This window comes from Thermobia domestica, chromosome 10, assembly GCF_964235325.1.
Source record: "Thermobia domestica chromosome 10, izTheDome1.hap1.1, whole genome shotgun sequence".
Lineage (NCBI taxonomy): Eukaryota > Metazoa > Arthropoda > Insecta > Zygentoma > Lepismatidae > Thermobia > Thermobia domestica.
This window is the reverse complement of record NC_137463.1, coordinates 83353405-83369339: the sequence shown is the minus strand read 5'-3', so window position 1 is coordinate 83369339 and position 15935 is coordinate 83353405. Positions and strand designations below refer to the sequence as shown.

Below are 15935 nucleotides of genomic sequence, written 5' to 3'. Positions count from 1 at the left end.
GGAACTCATTTTCAAACTGTGGAAGAAGTGAACCAGAAAATGACAGCGGTATTCAATACGGTGACACCTGAAGATTTTCACAACTGCTTCCAAGAATGGAAGCTTCGTATACAAACATGTATAGAAAGTGGAGAAGAATATGTTGAAGAGGATCACCTTTAGTTTGTAAGTTTGTGCAAATAAAGCGTACTTCCAGCACCAGTCCCGTTATTTTTTTTTTTTTTTAGAAAGATCTAGTATTTTTGCAATTATTATTAATATAATTATATTGATATCTTCCTTGATATACTTTGATATCAACATATTTCTTTGGTTGCAAAAAAGAATGACCAAGTGTTGCTCTAAGAGAGAATAGAGCAACATTCCTTAGTTCACACAAAATAATTAATGAGTAAGTTTCTATAATAAATTTAGAGTCTAACATTTGAATTTTGATAGATTTTACATAGGTACATCATTGAAATACTATCTCAGTTTTCCATTCATTTATTAGAATTCTACGATAGCTTAAATTTAAAACTATTTCCAGTAACTTACATTAGCAACAATTATTGGGAAACAAATATTTTCTGTTTCAGTGTTAATAATGTAGTGTGTAACGAGAAATGTTCCTAGAATTTCTGAATTGTATATAAGGTCAGGGACGTACGGAAGGGGGGGGACACGGGGGTCCGGACCCCCCCCCGAAATTTCGACTTTTTAAAAATTTAGCCTAATTTTAGGGGCAATTTTAGCAATTTTAATATAAAATAGCTTCATATTTAGTTTGAACCCCCCCCGAAATAAATTCCTGGGTACGCTACTGTATAAGGTACTTATGATAAAATAAATTCCGTTGTGTCTTTGCATTTGCAACTTTAACGAGTGAGAACACTATCAGAGTAGGAATTCAGATATTAGTAATAAATTCAGCTTCTACTGATTAACCCGTGTGGTGCCAAGATGTTTTCCATAACTTATCATACTGAATGGAAGGATGGAGCGGAGGGTGGATACTGGGAATGCATGTTGTGCCCGTAAAAGAAAACCTATTTTTAAGTAGCGATTTTAATGTGTTTCATTAGTTAGACGAAACAAATGATATTTTTAACAACCACTAACGTTTTATGTGCTCTGGGAATTCTAATTGAGGTACTATTTCGGCAACCAATCCTGTTCTCTTCTACTGCGAGACATTTAATGAAGTGCTTTGATTTCACAAAGATTTTAACATGCTATTTAATTTACTTAAGATTTTAACATTTTGGCCATAGAATATTCGTTCTTCAAGTTCATTCGTTGAGAAAATTAGATAAGATAAATATTACAATACTGGGTAAATAAGAAAGTTACAGGATCAGATCTCATAACTAGTGGTGTTATTCTAATTTTTTAACAACCGGTTCTGTATATATACATACACTATCTATCTATCTATCTATATCTATATCTATATCTATATCTATATCTATATCTATATCTATATCTATATCTATCTATCTATCTATATCTATCTATCTATCTATATATATATATATATATATATATGTGTGTGTGTGTGTGTGGGTGTGTGAGAGAGAGAGAGAGAGAGAGAGATAACTCGTAGGAAACAAATCATACAAGGCAGACAAAAGCAAAATTTTTATTGAATATCACAAATGACAAGTAGATACTATACAGCATCTTAACACAAAGTGGTGTGGTGAAATTAGGTAGCACTATAAATATCTTGGAAACAAATTATTCAAGATAGATGGATGTCAAAAATTATTGTGGGGATCATAATCAAGCAATAGATTGGCAATTGTTGATAATAGTATGTATGCGTTTCAGATATAAATAATCTCACCACTACTCTCATATGATTCAGTCCTCATTCTTGATATCTGAGAATTTGAGATTAAGAAATAAACGCATATGTTTAAGCCTATACCTGTAAGAATTTCTAGCAAACCATTGCGAACCGGCTAAATAGCACCACTGCTCATAAGCCAAATAAATGAAACTCAATTGTGTTTTGTTATTCTTTGTGTACTGTGTTTTGTACAGAAAGGTTGCTTTGTAATCACATTTCGTGTGCATTTTTTTTTCAATCTGTTATACTTTTCCTTTAACTTGACCATCCTTTGCAATATAATATGTAACACCTACCACTAGAATTATTGTTGAAATAGCTTAAGGTCCGGTCTGAAACACTTCGGATCTTCCAGCGAGGAGAGTATTACTTGTGCAATCCTGGTATGGGTCTTATTGTGACATATTCTGTTAGCAACTCCTTACCAATTGATAATAGAAACTTCTGGCGTCTGTTCTTATCCTTTGGATGCGAGTTAGGATTACTTTCGAAAAATTTTATATTATCACTGAGAACAGCGAGTGTGTAGAATGCTGATTGGCTGTAGGTTTCTTTTTCTCTTTATCGTACAATACCTAGTCAGTTAATCTATTTTAAAGGCCGCTTTTCCTTTTATTCAGTGCTTCTTCGTTGGAGGGACAAAATAAATAAATAATATTGTAATTTAATTTAAATTAAAAATTTAAAAAATAATAATAAACAGCAGTGATATCTTCGTTGTTAGTTAAAATATTTAGACGACATGGCTAGGGCTTCTTCAACTCCTTCTAGTTTTAAGCTAAAATAAGCCACAAGCCGTATAGAAACAAATAAAATAAAATACAGTTCTCTACATTCCTTCTGACAATTTTTTTTTTCATGCAGAAAGAAAACAAAACGCAATTGTTTGCAGTCCAATTAGCTATGCGTTTGAGGAGCTCCATCTTGGTACCATAAGGGTCAATTGTAACGGGAATATGTCTAAAAGGATTCAATGTGACTGAAAGCCATGCTTAAAAAATAAATAGTTCCAGAAGTTTACAAATATTATTACTGTTATTCGAATTCCCTACTCAATACGCAGGCTTTTTTTTTTTTTTTTTTTTTTTTTGTAAATTTTAGAAGGATAAGAAATAGTACGTATATACGGAATTAGTTAGGTGAAAAGGGCTTAGCCGTTCAGAAATAATGTATTTACACTAGATAATACTTTAAAAAAAATCTTCTGATTTCCCATCATATATTTGAATGGAAGGAAGAAATGTTTTTAGATGTCATCGTTATCGTCATCGCTGTCAATTTACTCTATATACGGTAATATAGAGAACATGACGTTGTAACTTGTATTAGCTACTTTAGCCCAGTGTTAGTTTTGTTTGTGTGTGTGTGTGTGTTTTGTGAAAGAAGTATTGTGCGGAATATGAAAGGGAAATTGATTTTTATAGGGTAGGTGTTTATTTGAAAAGGTTTAAAAGTTTTAGGTTCTTGCTAGGTGAAAAATGTAGCTCGCTATCCATAAGTCTTATGACCAGCCGATGATCTCAAAACTCACTTGAAATAAACTTGATGGTTGAGAGTTTTGTTGTTATTTATTTATTTATTTATTTTACGAGGTAAAATTGATTAGAACCTAGACCATTCCATTTTGTGGTTATGTCCTTCCCGAAAGTATTCTTCGTAGAATATTGAGCTAAGCAGTTTGACAGTAAATTTGCAGTTTAGTGCTCTAATGTATGTTGTCAGTGTTGTGATATTGGTTTTGTTGCATATTGTGGTTATGTTTCCTCCATATTCAGGATGTTTGAGTAGAAGCCACATACTCTCTGTTTTAGCTAGAAAATCCATGTTATGTGTGAAGAGGATATTTATAGGTAAGATTTTCCCTTATGGTCCTTTTGTATACTCTATTAATGATAGTTTCGGCAATATTTTGACTGGTGACAGCTGTTTCAGTGTTATACATTACGAAGGGCTTTGCTTTTAAGTTTTTACACATCAGGTTTAAGTGTGAATCGATTGTCTAATATTTTGCGTAGAAACGTTGCTATTCTTGTTAGTCTAATATAGGTGTCGTTGTTCGCAGTTGAACATGGATTGATTCTTTGCCTGTTGGATAGATAACAAGTAGTCGTATCTTGTCTGCGTTTATTTGAAAATTGGGGTTTTGATGTTTTTTAAAGTGCAAACTATAACTTTCATTATCAATAACTCGGGAACTAAAAGCCCACATAACGTAATATTTCATGTGCCTACTAAGTTAATCACGATCTACCACCATTTCCTATATAGTCAAGTGGAGATTCTTGATTGTCGAGTTATTGGCCATCAAAAGTAAGATTTGGACGTAATAAATATGTTAAATGAAGTGAATGCAGTGTGTACTTACAATAAACCTGTTAAATGAAGTAAATGCAGTGTGTACTTATAAATAAGTCTGTTAAATAAAGTAAATGCAGTCTAACTTCTAATAATTCTGTTAAATAAAGTAAATGCAGTCTAACTTCTAATAATTCTGTTAAATAAAGTAAATGCAGTCTGACTTATAATAGACCTATTAACTGAAGTAAATGCAGTGTGTACTTATAAGAAAGATTTGCCAATAATCAATGAATAACGATTTTTTCCGCTACAGAAGTATATAAAAACGTACTGATTTATTTAATTTTTTGTCAATTACAGACTGTAGATGAAATTCCACCAGATGTTTTACAACTCATACATCATGCACTCTTTGCGGTCAACTTTGCATCTAAAGGCTTTGTTTACGTTTTGATCTGCTGCGGTTTGATGTCGTTTTCAGTATTTCTGTTTATTCTCTACAGAAACATGGTGAGAAGTAGAATTGCAATATAAAACAACGTAATATGAATTAAAGAAGGTAAGATTATATATATATATCCTTTGAGCTGCACTAGTTTTATTTTTTATATATAAGCTCACATGTTTTCATTACATTTGTCACCATTTCTTATTTTATGCACAACGAACATGAGAATTTTTGAAACTAAACTATATAATGTATTGAAAAATGCTATTAAATAACTATTTATTTTCAAGTACTTTCATAAAGTGCAGGTATTTGAGTGTCTAACACTCACGACGTACGCTGCAGACTCAGAATTCTGTAAGACATTTGTTAGAAACATTGATCCATAACAAGGCATTTGTCATCGTTTAATAGCATTTTCTTGATAATACCCAGCTAACTTTCAAAGTTTTTTGATATTCCGTTGTCAATTAAAGTAATAATAATTAATAAGAACGAGTGTCACATATCACACATGACGAAGTCTTTTTTTATGGTGTAATATTTTCTCAATTACTGTTGAAACCGGAACTGGTAATAGATTTCTACCACTTCTGGTTTTCGTAGAAACATTAGAGTTGTGATGGAACATATTCTCGGGATACTTGATTGTTTGCAGAAAACACTTTTCGTTATCAATTATATTTTTACCCTATAGCAATCAACATAATACTGAAACTGCTCGATTTCTGCCGTTTTCGGTTTGAATAGAGATATTAGGGTGTAGGTGGTATGTTTTTCTTAGAATACCAAATGATTTTAGAGAACCGCTTCTGGCTATCTCTTGTAGTTTTTGGTCTATGTAGATCAATTGTAACCGGAAGTTGTATAGTGGATTTGTATTATTTTTGAGACACTTAATGTATTGCAGAAAATCTCTTCTCGCTAACTACTACCGTTTTGCTCTATAATCCTCAACATTAAAACTGGAAATGGTTGATTCCTGTCACTTCCGGTGGATAAATTATCTCTATCAAGAACTTGATTCCTAACTCTTGACCATCCTGGCCAAAGCAACTCCTTCAAAAAGTTGTGCGAAGCGCAAGGAGGAAACTTAAGAGGCCTACTCACTTCAAAATTAAAATGCCGCTAATTTTACAGTAATTACCTGATATCTTCAAATAGATAAAAGATAACACTGTTCAACAAATTTTGATCGAAAGTATGTAAATTCTTTGAAATTGCGATTTTTACATTCATTTAAGCATAATATGAAAGGAAATGATAATAGGAGAATTTTCTTAACTCAGGTTGTGAAAAAAACGCCCTTGTACAACAGTAGCTGTATGTATACAAATGTATTAATATTTATAGAACACTTAAGCAAAATCCTTGTAAATACCTACATTTCACTTTTTTTTTATCTATTTCACTGTGATGTGATAAGCTGGGGAGTTAAGAAGTACCCTAACCTATAGCTTTCTATACCCTTGTACTTCCTTTTTCAAAATTGAGCAAATACCAGTTTCACAGCGATACAGAAAATAAAGTAACCGTGGTCAAGTTAAACATTAACAATTCCGTAATAAAAATCGGTATTAACATCAAAACATGAAAAATATGTACAAATATCTTTTTGTGCAAGAACTACACTGTAATGTAGACAAAAGTTTCAAGTGATCCCTTGTACAGGATTATGTTTATTTTATTTTGAGCGTCTTCGCTTGGCTTGCCTTTTGTAGGTTACATCTGGAGCATCCCTTGCAATAGTCCAACAGTAGTCGGCCAACATGCTAGAACTCCACTTTCCCTCATATCTCTTCTCCCTGGCTGCAATATCTTGATGGAAACGCTCACCATGTTCGTCACTTACTGCTCCACAATCTTCGGGAAAGAAGTCTAGATGTGAATGAAGAAAGTGGAGTTTCAGAGACATATTGCAACCAAGATTTTCGTAGCACAATAACAACTTTGCTACCAGTTGTTTGTAATTTGTTCCTTGGTGTCTTCCCAAAAACTGTGAACAAACACTCTTCAAGCTTTCCCACGCAGCTTTCTCCTCACCTTGGAGGATTTCATCGAACTTGTGATCTTTGAATAGTTGCCTAATCTGTGGCCCTATGAAAACACCCTCTTTAACTTTGGCATCACTTAATCGAGGGAATTGTCCTCTTAGGTACTTATATGCCTCATCCTCTTGGTTCATGCTCTTAACAAAACTTTTCATAAGACCTAATTTAATATGTAGAGGGGGAAGCAAAATTCGGTTACGATCTACCAGTGGTTCATGCTGCACATTTTTCACTCCCGGCTGAAGAGTTTCTCTGGTACTCCAATCACTTTTGCGGTAATGAGATCCACGATCTCTACTGTCCCATTCACATATAAAGCAACAATACTTTGTATACCCTAACTGCATACCTAGCAACAGTGCTATTTCTTTAAAGTCACCACAAATGAGCCACTGAAAATCGTAATATTTAATGGCTTGAAGTAAACGTTTCAGGTTTTCATAAGATTCCTTCATATGAACTGCGTAACCTACAGGAATTGAAGGAAGTTAATTTCCAATATGTAAAAGCACTGCCTTTAAACTCACCTTGGACGAATCTATAAAGAGCCTCCACTCTGTAGGTTCGTAATTAATTTTAAGTGCCCTCATGAGACCATTTACATCTGTACATGCCACAAGTGTGTCTTCCATAGTAAAAAATGAAGTGAACATCTTCTCCCTATTCCGATACACTGAAATATTTACTTTTTCCTGCAATAAATTCCATTGCTTTAAGCGTGACGCTAAAATTTCAGCTTTGCTTTTCGAGAGGTCCAAGTCTCTGATTAGATCACTTAGTTCCTCTTGAGTAAGTCTATGTGGTTCACATGGAGGTTCTTCTACAACAAACGTAGGGTCCTTCGAAGTACTTGATTCAGGAGCTTCAACTTCTTGATCATCATCAGAAATAAAGATCGTATTCTTTAGGTGGGTCAGGAACAGGTAGTCCTTCTCCATGTGGAACAGGGTGCATTGCAGAAGTAATGTTAGGATAGATCAAGGCCCGCTTCTTCTTCGTGGAAATTCCCTTCTTGACGGAAGGAACCATACAAAAATAACAGTCTCTGATGTGGTCGCTTGGCTCCCTCCAAATCATGGGCACTGCAAAAGGCATTGAGCGGCCCATCCCATTAATCCAATTTCTTAGATTGCTGGCACAAGTGTTACACACAATGTGGGGTGCCCAAGATTTATCTTGGTCTCCAATTTTACAACCAAATTAATTCATAGGCTTTTCTTATTAGTGGTGTTATAGTCTGCTTTTGTGAGGAAAATGTCACTTCCCCACACACGTAGCAAAAGCTATCCTCACTGTTTACACAATTTCGCGGCATTTTTGTTTATTGAAATCCTCAAAATGTCACTTGAAATAGTTCCGACAACTATTTAAAAATATACATTCGAAATACCAGTATTTTTGCGTACTTGTAGTTGTATTTTTATGTCCTTCACTACACAAACGTCACACCCAAAACGCTGATAACTGCACTAAACCTGTCTTTTCTAACAATAGCAGAACACTACTGAGATAAGGAACACAAAGAAACCAAGCGTTCATATAGTTTCTCCAGTGTTGCCGGATCAGTGTAACATTTTACCCCAAACGAAGCAAATATATTTATTTTTAAAGCGTTATTATTAGACATGCCTGTAAAACGAAAAGTAGAGCTAATATTCGAAAATAACTTTCAAATTCGTGATCAGCACCACAAAATCAATAAGAATTAGCTGATTTTATTCAATTTACATTTTCGTTGTTGAACAGTGTAACCGGAATGTGAAACAAGATTGTGCTAGACAATATTATTTTGCATGAGGTACCGTTATCACGAGTCACTTTGTAGCTTTTCGTTTGCAGCCATTTAGAAACGCCAAAATAAATACCGATTTTCTAAATGGCTGAAAATCGAAAGCAGACAAGTGTGTCGTGATAACGGTATCTCATGTAAAATATTATTGTCTAGCGAGCTCTTGTTCCACTTTTCGATTATCTTTTATCTATTTGAAGATATAACTTAATTTCTGTAAAATTTTAATTTCGCCATGATGGAGCCTCTTAACGATAATACGAAAGACCAACACTGATCAGCCGAAACATTTTAACCATTCATGGACGTTGGAAACGAACTCCACGGCTGACGTCAGCGTGACGCGACATGGAACATGTGTTCACCAGACGATGATCCGATTCACAGCCGGGTAGTCAATGTGTTGAGTGTACGTACAGTATAATGGGGAAGGCGAAAATGTATGGACTTCAGCAGAGGCCAAATTGTGATAGCCAAACGACTTTGTGCAAGCATTTCGGAAACAGCACGATTTGTTCGATGTTTGAGATCTGTCTTTGTGAGTATATTCCAAAAGTGGACAAAGGACGGTGGAACTACGATGACACACCTCATTAAAGATGCTGAACGACACTAGCTTGCCAAGTTGGTAAAACAAAATAGGCAACAAATTGTAGTACATTTAACAGCAAACTTTGCTACAGAACAAAGTACGCGTGTGTCTCAACACACTGTCACCGTATCGTACACTGTTGGATATGGGCCTCCGCAACCAATGAATAACATGCGGGCTACTGTTATCTCAACATTGTCGTCCATTACGACGCAATGGGCACGCGATTATTGTCATTGACTGTGGAGCAATGGCAACATGCTGTGCGTGGTCCGACGAACCACGATACCTTCTGTATCACGCCGGCTCAGAATCCGTCATCTTCCAGAGTAACAGCACCTCGACATATACACAACAGGGGGAAAACAGGGCTCTAGTATGATTTGAGAAACCATTCCATGATCCTCCGTGAGCCTGATAGTTGTGGATGGCAACTCGACGGCCACGTACTATCTGATGATCATTGTCGATAATTTACACCGATTTATGTTAGCAACTTTTCCGATTGGCAGTTTCGTTCTTCAGCAAGACAACGTCTCTTGTTACAAGCCAAATGTTTGCTATAATGGTTTAAGAAACTCAGTGGTGAATTCAAACTTACCAAATTTTAGCTCCATTGTACTCATTTAGGATGTAATTGAACATCATACCCGAGTTCTTTGTCCGCATCATCGGAATTTGCAAGAATTGAGTGGCTTATGTAGATAGATGTAGACTTAAAGTAGCCAAAGGTGGACTTACGGGATATTAGGTAGGTGGTTATAATATGTTAGCTGATCAAGGTATAATTGTTAACCTTTTCTGTCGTCGCAGAAGTAATCACCTTTTGTTTTATCCGTGAACATATATTTTTTCCCCTTGCTTTCAATAAATTTGAAGTAAACTTCCTTGATAAATCAGCTAGCAAATGGAACTTAATTTTGCTAAGCAAAATTCCAAACTGATACAGAAAGGCTATTTCTATTAACAGTCTTAATTTTTTTACATATTTGGGGCATAGATATTTTTCAAATCGCATTCACCATTGGATTACTCAGATCCTATGCTAGATTGATGTACTTTGGCTTCTGTGCTGATTCTATACACTAGAATACCTTTGTTAAAACTATCTGTACTAAGTGTAAACCCACGACTTGATAATAATAATAATAATAATAATAATTGTAATAATTGTTATAGTGAATTTGTATAACAACAATGAAAATATGCAGTGTACAGGATTACAAGCAGTCAGCTCTGAAACACTATTTTTAAAAATTATTGTTATCATTTTATTTAGAAAAGACTGTTTTATCTCATGAATACATAATGTTCGTCTCGTTTGTTAAAATTTCTGAACTCTGCATTTCATTTTCTGGGAGTTTTCAGATAAACATTTTGAAAATGTTGTGCAGTATTTCTAATTCCTATTTACCCCAGGACTCAAATAGGTATATGAAAGCTAGATTATCTTTGTTCAGATTTAAGATTATCTTTCCTCTTCATTCCAATTTCTCAATTCCATACTTAATACATCATTCTTTGAACTTTCAAAAGAAGGAGAACTTATTTTATGTATATCGACATTTAAATAAATTATCTTGAGATTGTTGGATAATTGTCTAACTACCAGTAAATTGCCCACATATTTCTTTCGCATCTATGACATTAATTTAACCCTGATCAATACTGTTACTGTATAACTACCTACAACTAAAGGTAAAAATATACAAAATTTAGTAGATAAGCAAGGAAGATGTTACATTCGTCCTAACATAGTAGAACTGAAATACAATTTTAAGTATAACTATAACTACCATGCTTGATAACATCCTATCCAAAATCCTTCTCGTATACCATCACTTCCAGCAATAAATTAGCTCTTTTAAAATGTAGGGAAGTACTACAGTGCTAGGAGATGGAGAAGTTACTTACGTAATAATTGTTATACCTACCTATACTATTACTGGAGCTCCTACTATACCTCACTATATTGCTAACTCGTAATTCTCTCTTAATTGAATAAATTAGTGCTCCTCTATATCCCCTATCAGTTAAATAACAAAACCGAATATAGGCCTACAAGTAATAACAAACAGTTAAACCAGTAAAAAGAAGAGAGAAAGAAAGAGAAAAGAAAGACTTAATTAAAATAATTCAAGAAATTTCCATTCAATAAACATAATGTCCTTCACATGAAAGCAATAAGACATTAAATGAATCATTAAACGGGTAAGAGACAAGAAAGCATGGTGAAAAAAAGCAGACATAAGAAACCCCATAAACAAAATTATTATAAAACCAAATTGACCAAATGCTGTAGTTATTTTTTCCTTAAACATTATATCTCATAGAGGAGCATAGGTTCAGTGGTAGAGCTTTCACCTCTGGTGCGAGGGTCCTTGGTTCGATCTCACGCCATGTTCAGTCCTTAATTCTATAAACATTAAAGAATCAATGAAATAATATTATTATGTTGATTGTATTACTAGTAAATCTAATTTCTTCCCACTCAACAGAAACACTTTAATTGTCAGCTAAGAAAAGTACACCCCAATAATAAAATTGAATTTGTCGATATTATTGAAAGAGCAAACAATTAAATTAAAATAATAACCAGGTTAATATCAGAATCAGCAGGTAAAATATTTATTTCTACAATAAGCGACTATTCTAGAAACATATGAAACAAATCCTGTAAATATTAAAGATAACAAGTGAAATAACAATTTTCAAATACCATTGACAATTAAAGAAATGCGAATTCTTTCAAGAATTTTTTTCTTTAATTTTTTTTAAAGAGAATTCTTTAGTTTAACTTCGTGGCGTTACTACTGTAAGTATTAACTTTACATGGACGAGAAATATGAAACAAAATACACTTGTAATCTCTCATAAAAGATAATAAATTCTGTGATAATTTATGAGTATTGACTAAAGTTCATCTGAGCCATTCAAAGTAGCTTCCGATCACAAAAGACTGCGAAGTATTACCGTGTTGCTTACGTTGTTATATATTCTAAGAGTACATACAGTCAGGTCTAGTTGTTCCCATCCGATGTGTCGCTCAGTCCTGTAGAGTACGTCGCGAAATTTTAGAATTTTAAAATCATTATATATTTTGTAATTAATTAAAATAAAGTTCGAGACAGACTGTACAAGTCAACGCCTGTAGTGACAGCAAAAGTGGTCAGTGCTACAAATTTACTACTTTATAGTTTTATATTAGTATAATTTATCATTAATTAAAATCAAACAAGAATGTCTTGAACTCATGGGGGCCCAGTAGAATGTATCGCCAGTAAAGAAAGTTAGGAACCTTTGGTGTAGCCAGTAGGGCCAGCTCTAGGGAATTTGCTCATCCGTGTAATAGCATCATTTGCCACCCCGATTTCTCCATAAAGAACAACTGAAAACAAAGGAGAGGGAAAGAGCACTCGAAATTAGGAAGATTTAAATACCGGTACTACAAATACAGTCTCTTTGTTCTGTTTAAATTTTCTTTAGATAATAATCTATTATGTTAGTGAAAGATAAAGCAAACACATCTGCAGAGGAAAGATGGTAATCCTTTTTATAGAATTCAATATCGAGCTTCAACCTCAATATATCAGTTTGCAATTCCAGTGTAACTATTTCTTTTATCTTTATTTCTTGATTTTTCTTCTACATTTGTTAATAAAAAATTTTAAAAAACTTGTTTCCATCTTCAGTGATAAGGAACTTGTTTGGGACAGACAAGACTAGTTTCCAAAACTGTGATAATTAACTAAATGGAACACATGTTTGCTACTGTTCGAGAACTGAGTTCTTGTATTTGACAGAAATGAAGCAATCCATGCTGGGATTTGTTTGACCATTGCTTTAGCACTGTCCATGTGAACTTAAACTAATGCGACCTAAAACATGATTTATGAATGTAGTATTCAAATAGGACAGGTTAGTAAATTTAACACGTTCGCTGCGTTACAAGTCACCGATTGCTCGTGCGATATTTCATTTCTGTGGGGTGCTGTTTTATGCATTGGATTACCCCTGTGCATTTGTGGTGTTTACGTTTGTACAGATTTTTAACATTACTAGCATTTACGTGCTAATTTTCCACGAGACACGGTGACTCGTATAGCACTGAGATCCAAACTCAGTTTTACACTGCCGCAGCGAACGTGTGACTATCATCATCATGAAGTCTGTTTCCAACAAGAATTATTTATTTTTAATAATATAGTTATGATATATTTTCCGCCCCTCGGAACTTGGCGCCCTGTGCAAATGCACGTGTTGCACATATGGCAGAGTCGGCCCTGATTGCCAGCAGTGATTTGTTTTTGGTAAACCCGTGTGAAGAGTACTTAAACTGCAGTGTATAATATCTTCTCTTAACCCAACAGAGCTCAGATCTTACATCAATAATTTATATGGAAAACTAAATTGGTGAGTTTTCTGATTGTACCTCTCTGTTGTATATCTTATTATTTATTAAAAACTAGCAGCGTTCACCCCGCTTCGCTGGGGTCACCCCGTAACGGAATAAACCTTGTTAATTAGATAATTTTTACTTTTTCGCTTTGAAGCTTGAGCGCGAAACTGCCCCTCTGGCCCTGGGTCACCAAACGATTTAGCATCGAAAGTTGCGTTAAATATCTATTAATCAAACATAGACTACAAAAAGTTAAAAAGTTTTTATTTATAACTTTGGCCATAGGGCCACGTATAACTTTGGTAACGTTTTTACATGAACTAACTTTTTTTATGCCTTTGTCGAGATGCTCGCATGTATGAAGCCTTTCTTGTTCTTCGCCCTAATCTACTGGTCTTACGTGCTGGCATATTGTAAAAGTGTCTGTAAAAATAAGCAAATCAATTAAAAAATTTTAAACAGAAGATTCAAGCTATTTTCCGCTGTATATCGCCTGCCATTTATGTTAACCCGCCGAGTGACACGGTCATGCGGGTTGCATATAAATACGTTTATTTTTATACCTATGATGAACTAACAAAGGATTTGTACGTTATGGACACTTGAATGGTCAATTATCTCAAGACACTGGTAATTAAAAATTAAAGTGATATGATAAAAACCATCTAGGGTCCAAATCCTAATAACCCCCCAAAAATAAAAGAAATTGGTTCAGCCGTATTAGCGTGATGAGGGAACAAAGGATTTTGTACGTTCTCTTTTATATATAAGATAACAATTTATTACAGTACAATTTTTTTTCCTGTTTTTCAGAAACAGTTGCGTCGAAAATGTTGGATATCATGAACAGAAGATCTAAACCTTGTATGAAGAATTGTATGTGATGGATCCTTTTCTATGAATAAATATAAAGTTATTCGAGTGCTACATTATTTTATTTGTAATAAAAAAAAAGTTTCTTGTTATGCTATAAGACAGTAGCGGATCGAGAAGGAAATACTGGGAAAAGGAACATAGTGAAAACTGTCAACGTGTAAATCATTCCTTTTGAGTTAAAAGACTCCATCTATGTTCTTTTTTCTTAACCTGGAATGTTACAGCACAAGTAATTATTACAAGTGGGTCTCCAGTGGAAACTTGATAAATTAATGAATCACAGAAATCTTGCCATGTTTCGACTTGATATATAGGTTAAATTGTCAAATTTAATACTTTGAGAAGCAGGTGCAATGTTATACTCCAAAACTGATTATCGGCAATGTAACCAGTTCAATTGAGTTACCTATATATCATATGCTCCAAAACTTTTATTACCTGATATTCCGTTTAGTAGACCGTGGTCAGAGTGCCCTCATTTTATACATCACTTTAGTGGCTATGATCTCGGATTCGATTTCAGATGAGAATCATTGATTAATTATTTCTCAGAATTTCCTGTAGCTTATTATTCTGCGTTTCCCTTAGTGAGCTTTCATGTTTCACCATCAACACTATCAAGTAAAGCTCAATTTGAAGCGTGATATTTTATTTATACATGTACGAATAAAAAAAAAAAGTTTCATGCAATAATTTTTATAAAATAAATTAATACAGTTGTTAGAATATTTGAGACATAACGGTTTTGTATATTCGATTTTTTTAAAAGGTTTCCGAGATTTAAAAAATATTTTTTTTCTTTTTTTACGGATCCACCCCTGTTGTAAGCAAGTGAATCTTTGATATTACAATTGATAAACGTCATTTACTTGCTCAACTTTTTAAAGTTTTCGCCAAATCGAAACAGAACATTTAAAATGTAGAGTTTAGTACAAATGTATGGTAATTTGAAATAATTGTAAAGGATGATACATAAGAACTATTATAAACACGTTTGATTATGAAAAATACATTATTTGTACCCTAAATACTATTGAAGAAGAGTTTGGTGTAAATCTGAAATATATTTGCATATATATTATCGGTTTATATTACATAGGACAATTGTATTGAAAATTATTGCAAGAAGTGTTTTAATATCTGTTGTGTGATTAAATGATATTGACTGAATGTTACTTTGTTATTAAGTGATATGTTGTGGTGTTATTATTTGTATTTGTTGTATATTGCTTTGTAATGAGTGAATTACTATTGACCAGTTTGAAATACAATATTACAATGTTAAAGTTACAATTAGTACCATTTTTACAAACCTTGCAACTTACAATATATATGGTAATATTGAGAAAAAAAACTAGTTAAATATATCTACTTTTTGTTTTATAGTTTCTTTTCACACAGCTACTTTATATCCAGGGCCAGATTTACGGGTATGTGCAAAGGTGCACGTCCACCCCCTTTTGTTGTAAATATACACTACCTAAAATGAGAAGCTAGCAGTGAGTTTTGTAAAATCAATAGTTTCAGTTTCTGAAGGTTGAAGGAAAAAGATTCATCGAGAGCAGATACTTAGCATTTCCAGGGCAACTCCTCATTCACAGCACAAATGCCTAAAGGCATTTTAAAAACTCAAATTTAATTCAAATGT

General features: G+C 33.7%; 1 protein-coding gene across 2 annotated transcripts in view; it reads left to right on the top strand.

The window, feature by feature from the left end:
• The window catches only part of LOC145662516 (scavenger receptor class B member 1-like), a 159192-nt gene extending 143532 nt beyond the window's left edge, over positions 1 to 15660 (top strand). Inside the window, exons 8-9 of one of the 2 annotated variants that reach the window (XM_081728169.1) lie at positions 4493 to 4691; positions 14225 to 15660. In XM_081728169.1, the coding sequence (XP_081584295.1) occupies positions 4493 to 4666 (174 nt within the window). In that variant the 3' untranslated portion in view covers positions 4667 to 4691; positions 14225 to 15660. The remainder of the gene's footprint in view (positions 1 to 4492; positions 4692 to 14224) is intronic. The other variant, XM_081728168.1, reaches the window with a different exon arrangement.
• The last annotated feature ends 275 nt before the right edge of the window (positions 15661 to 15935 follow it).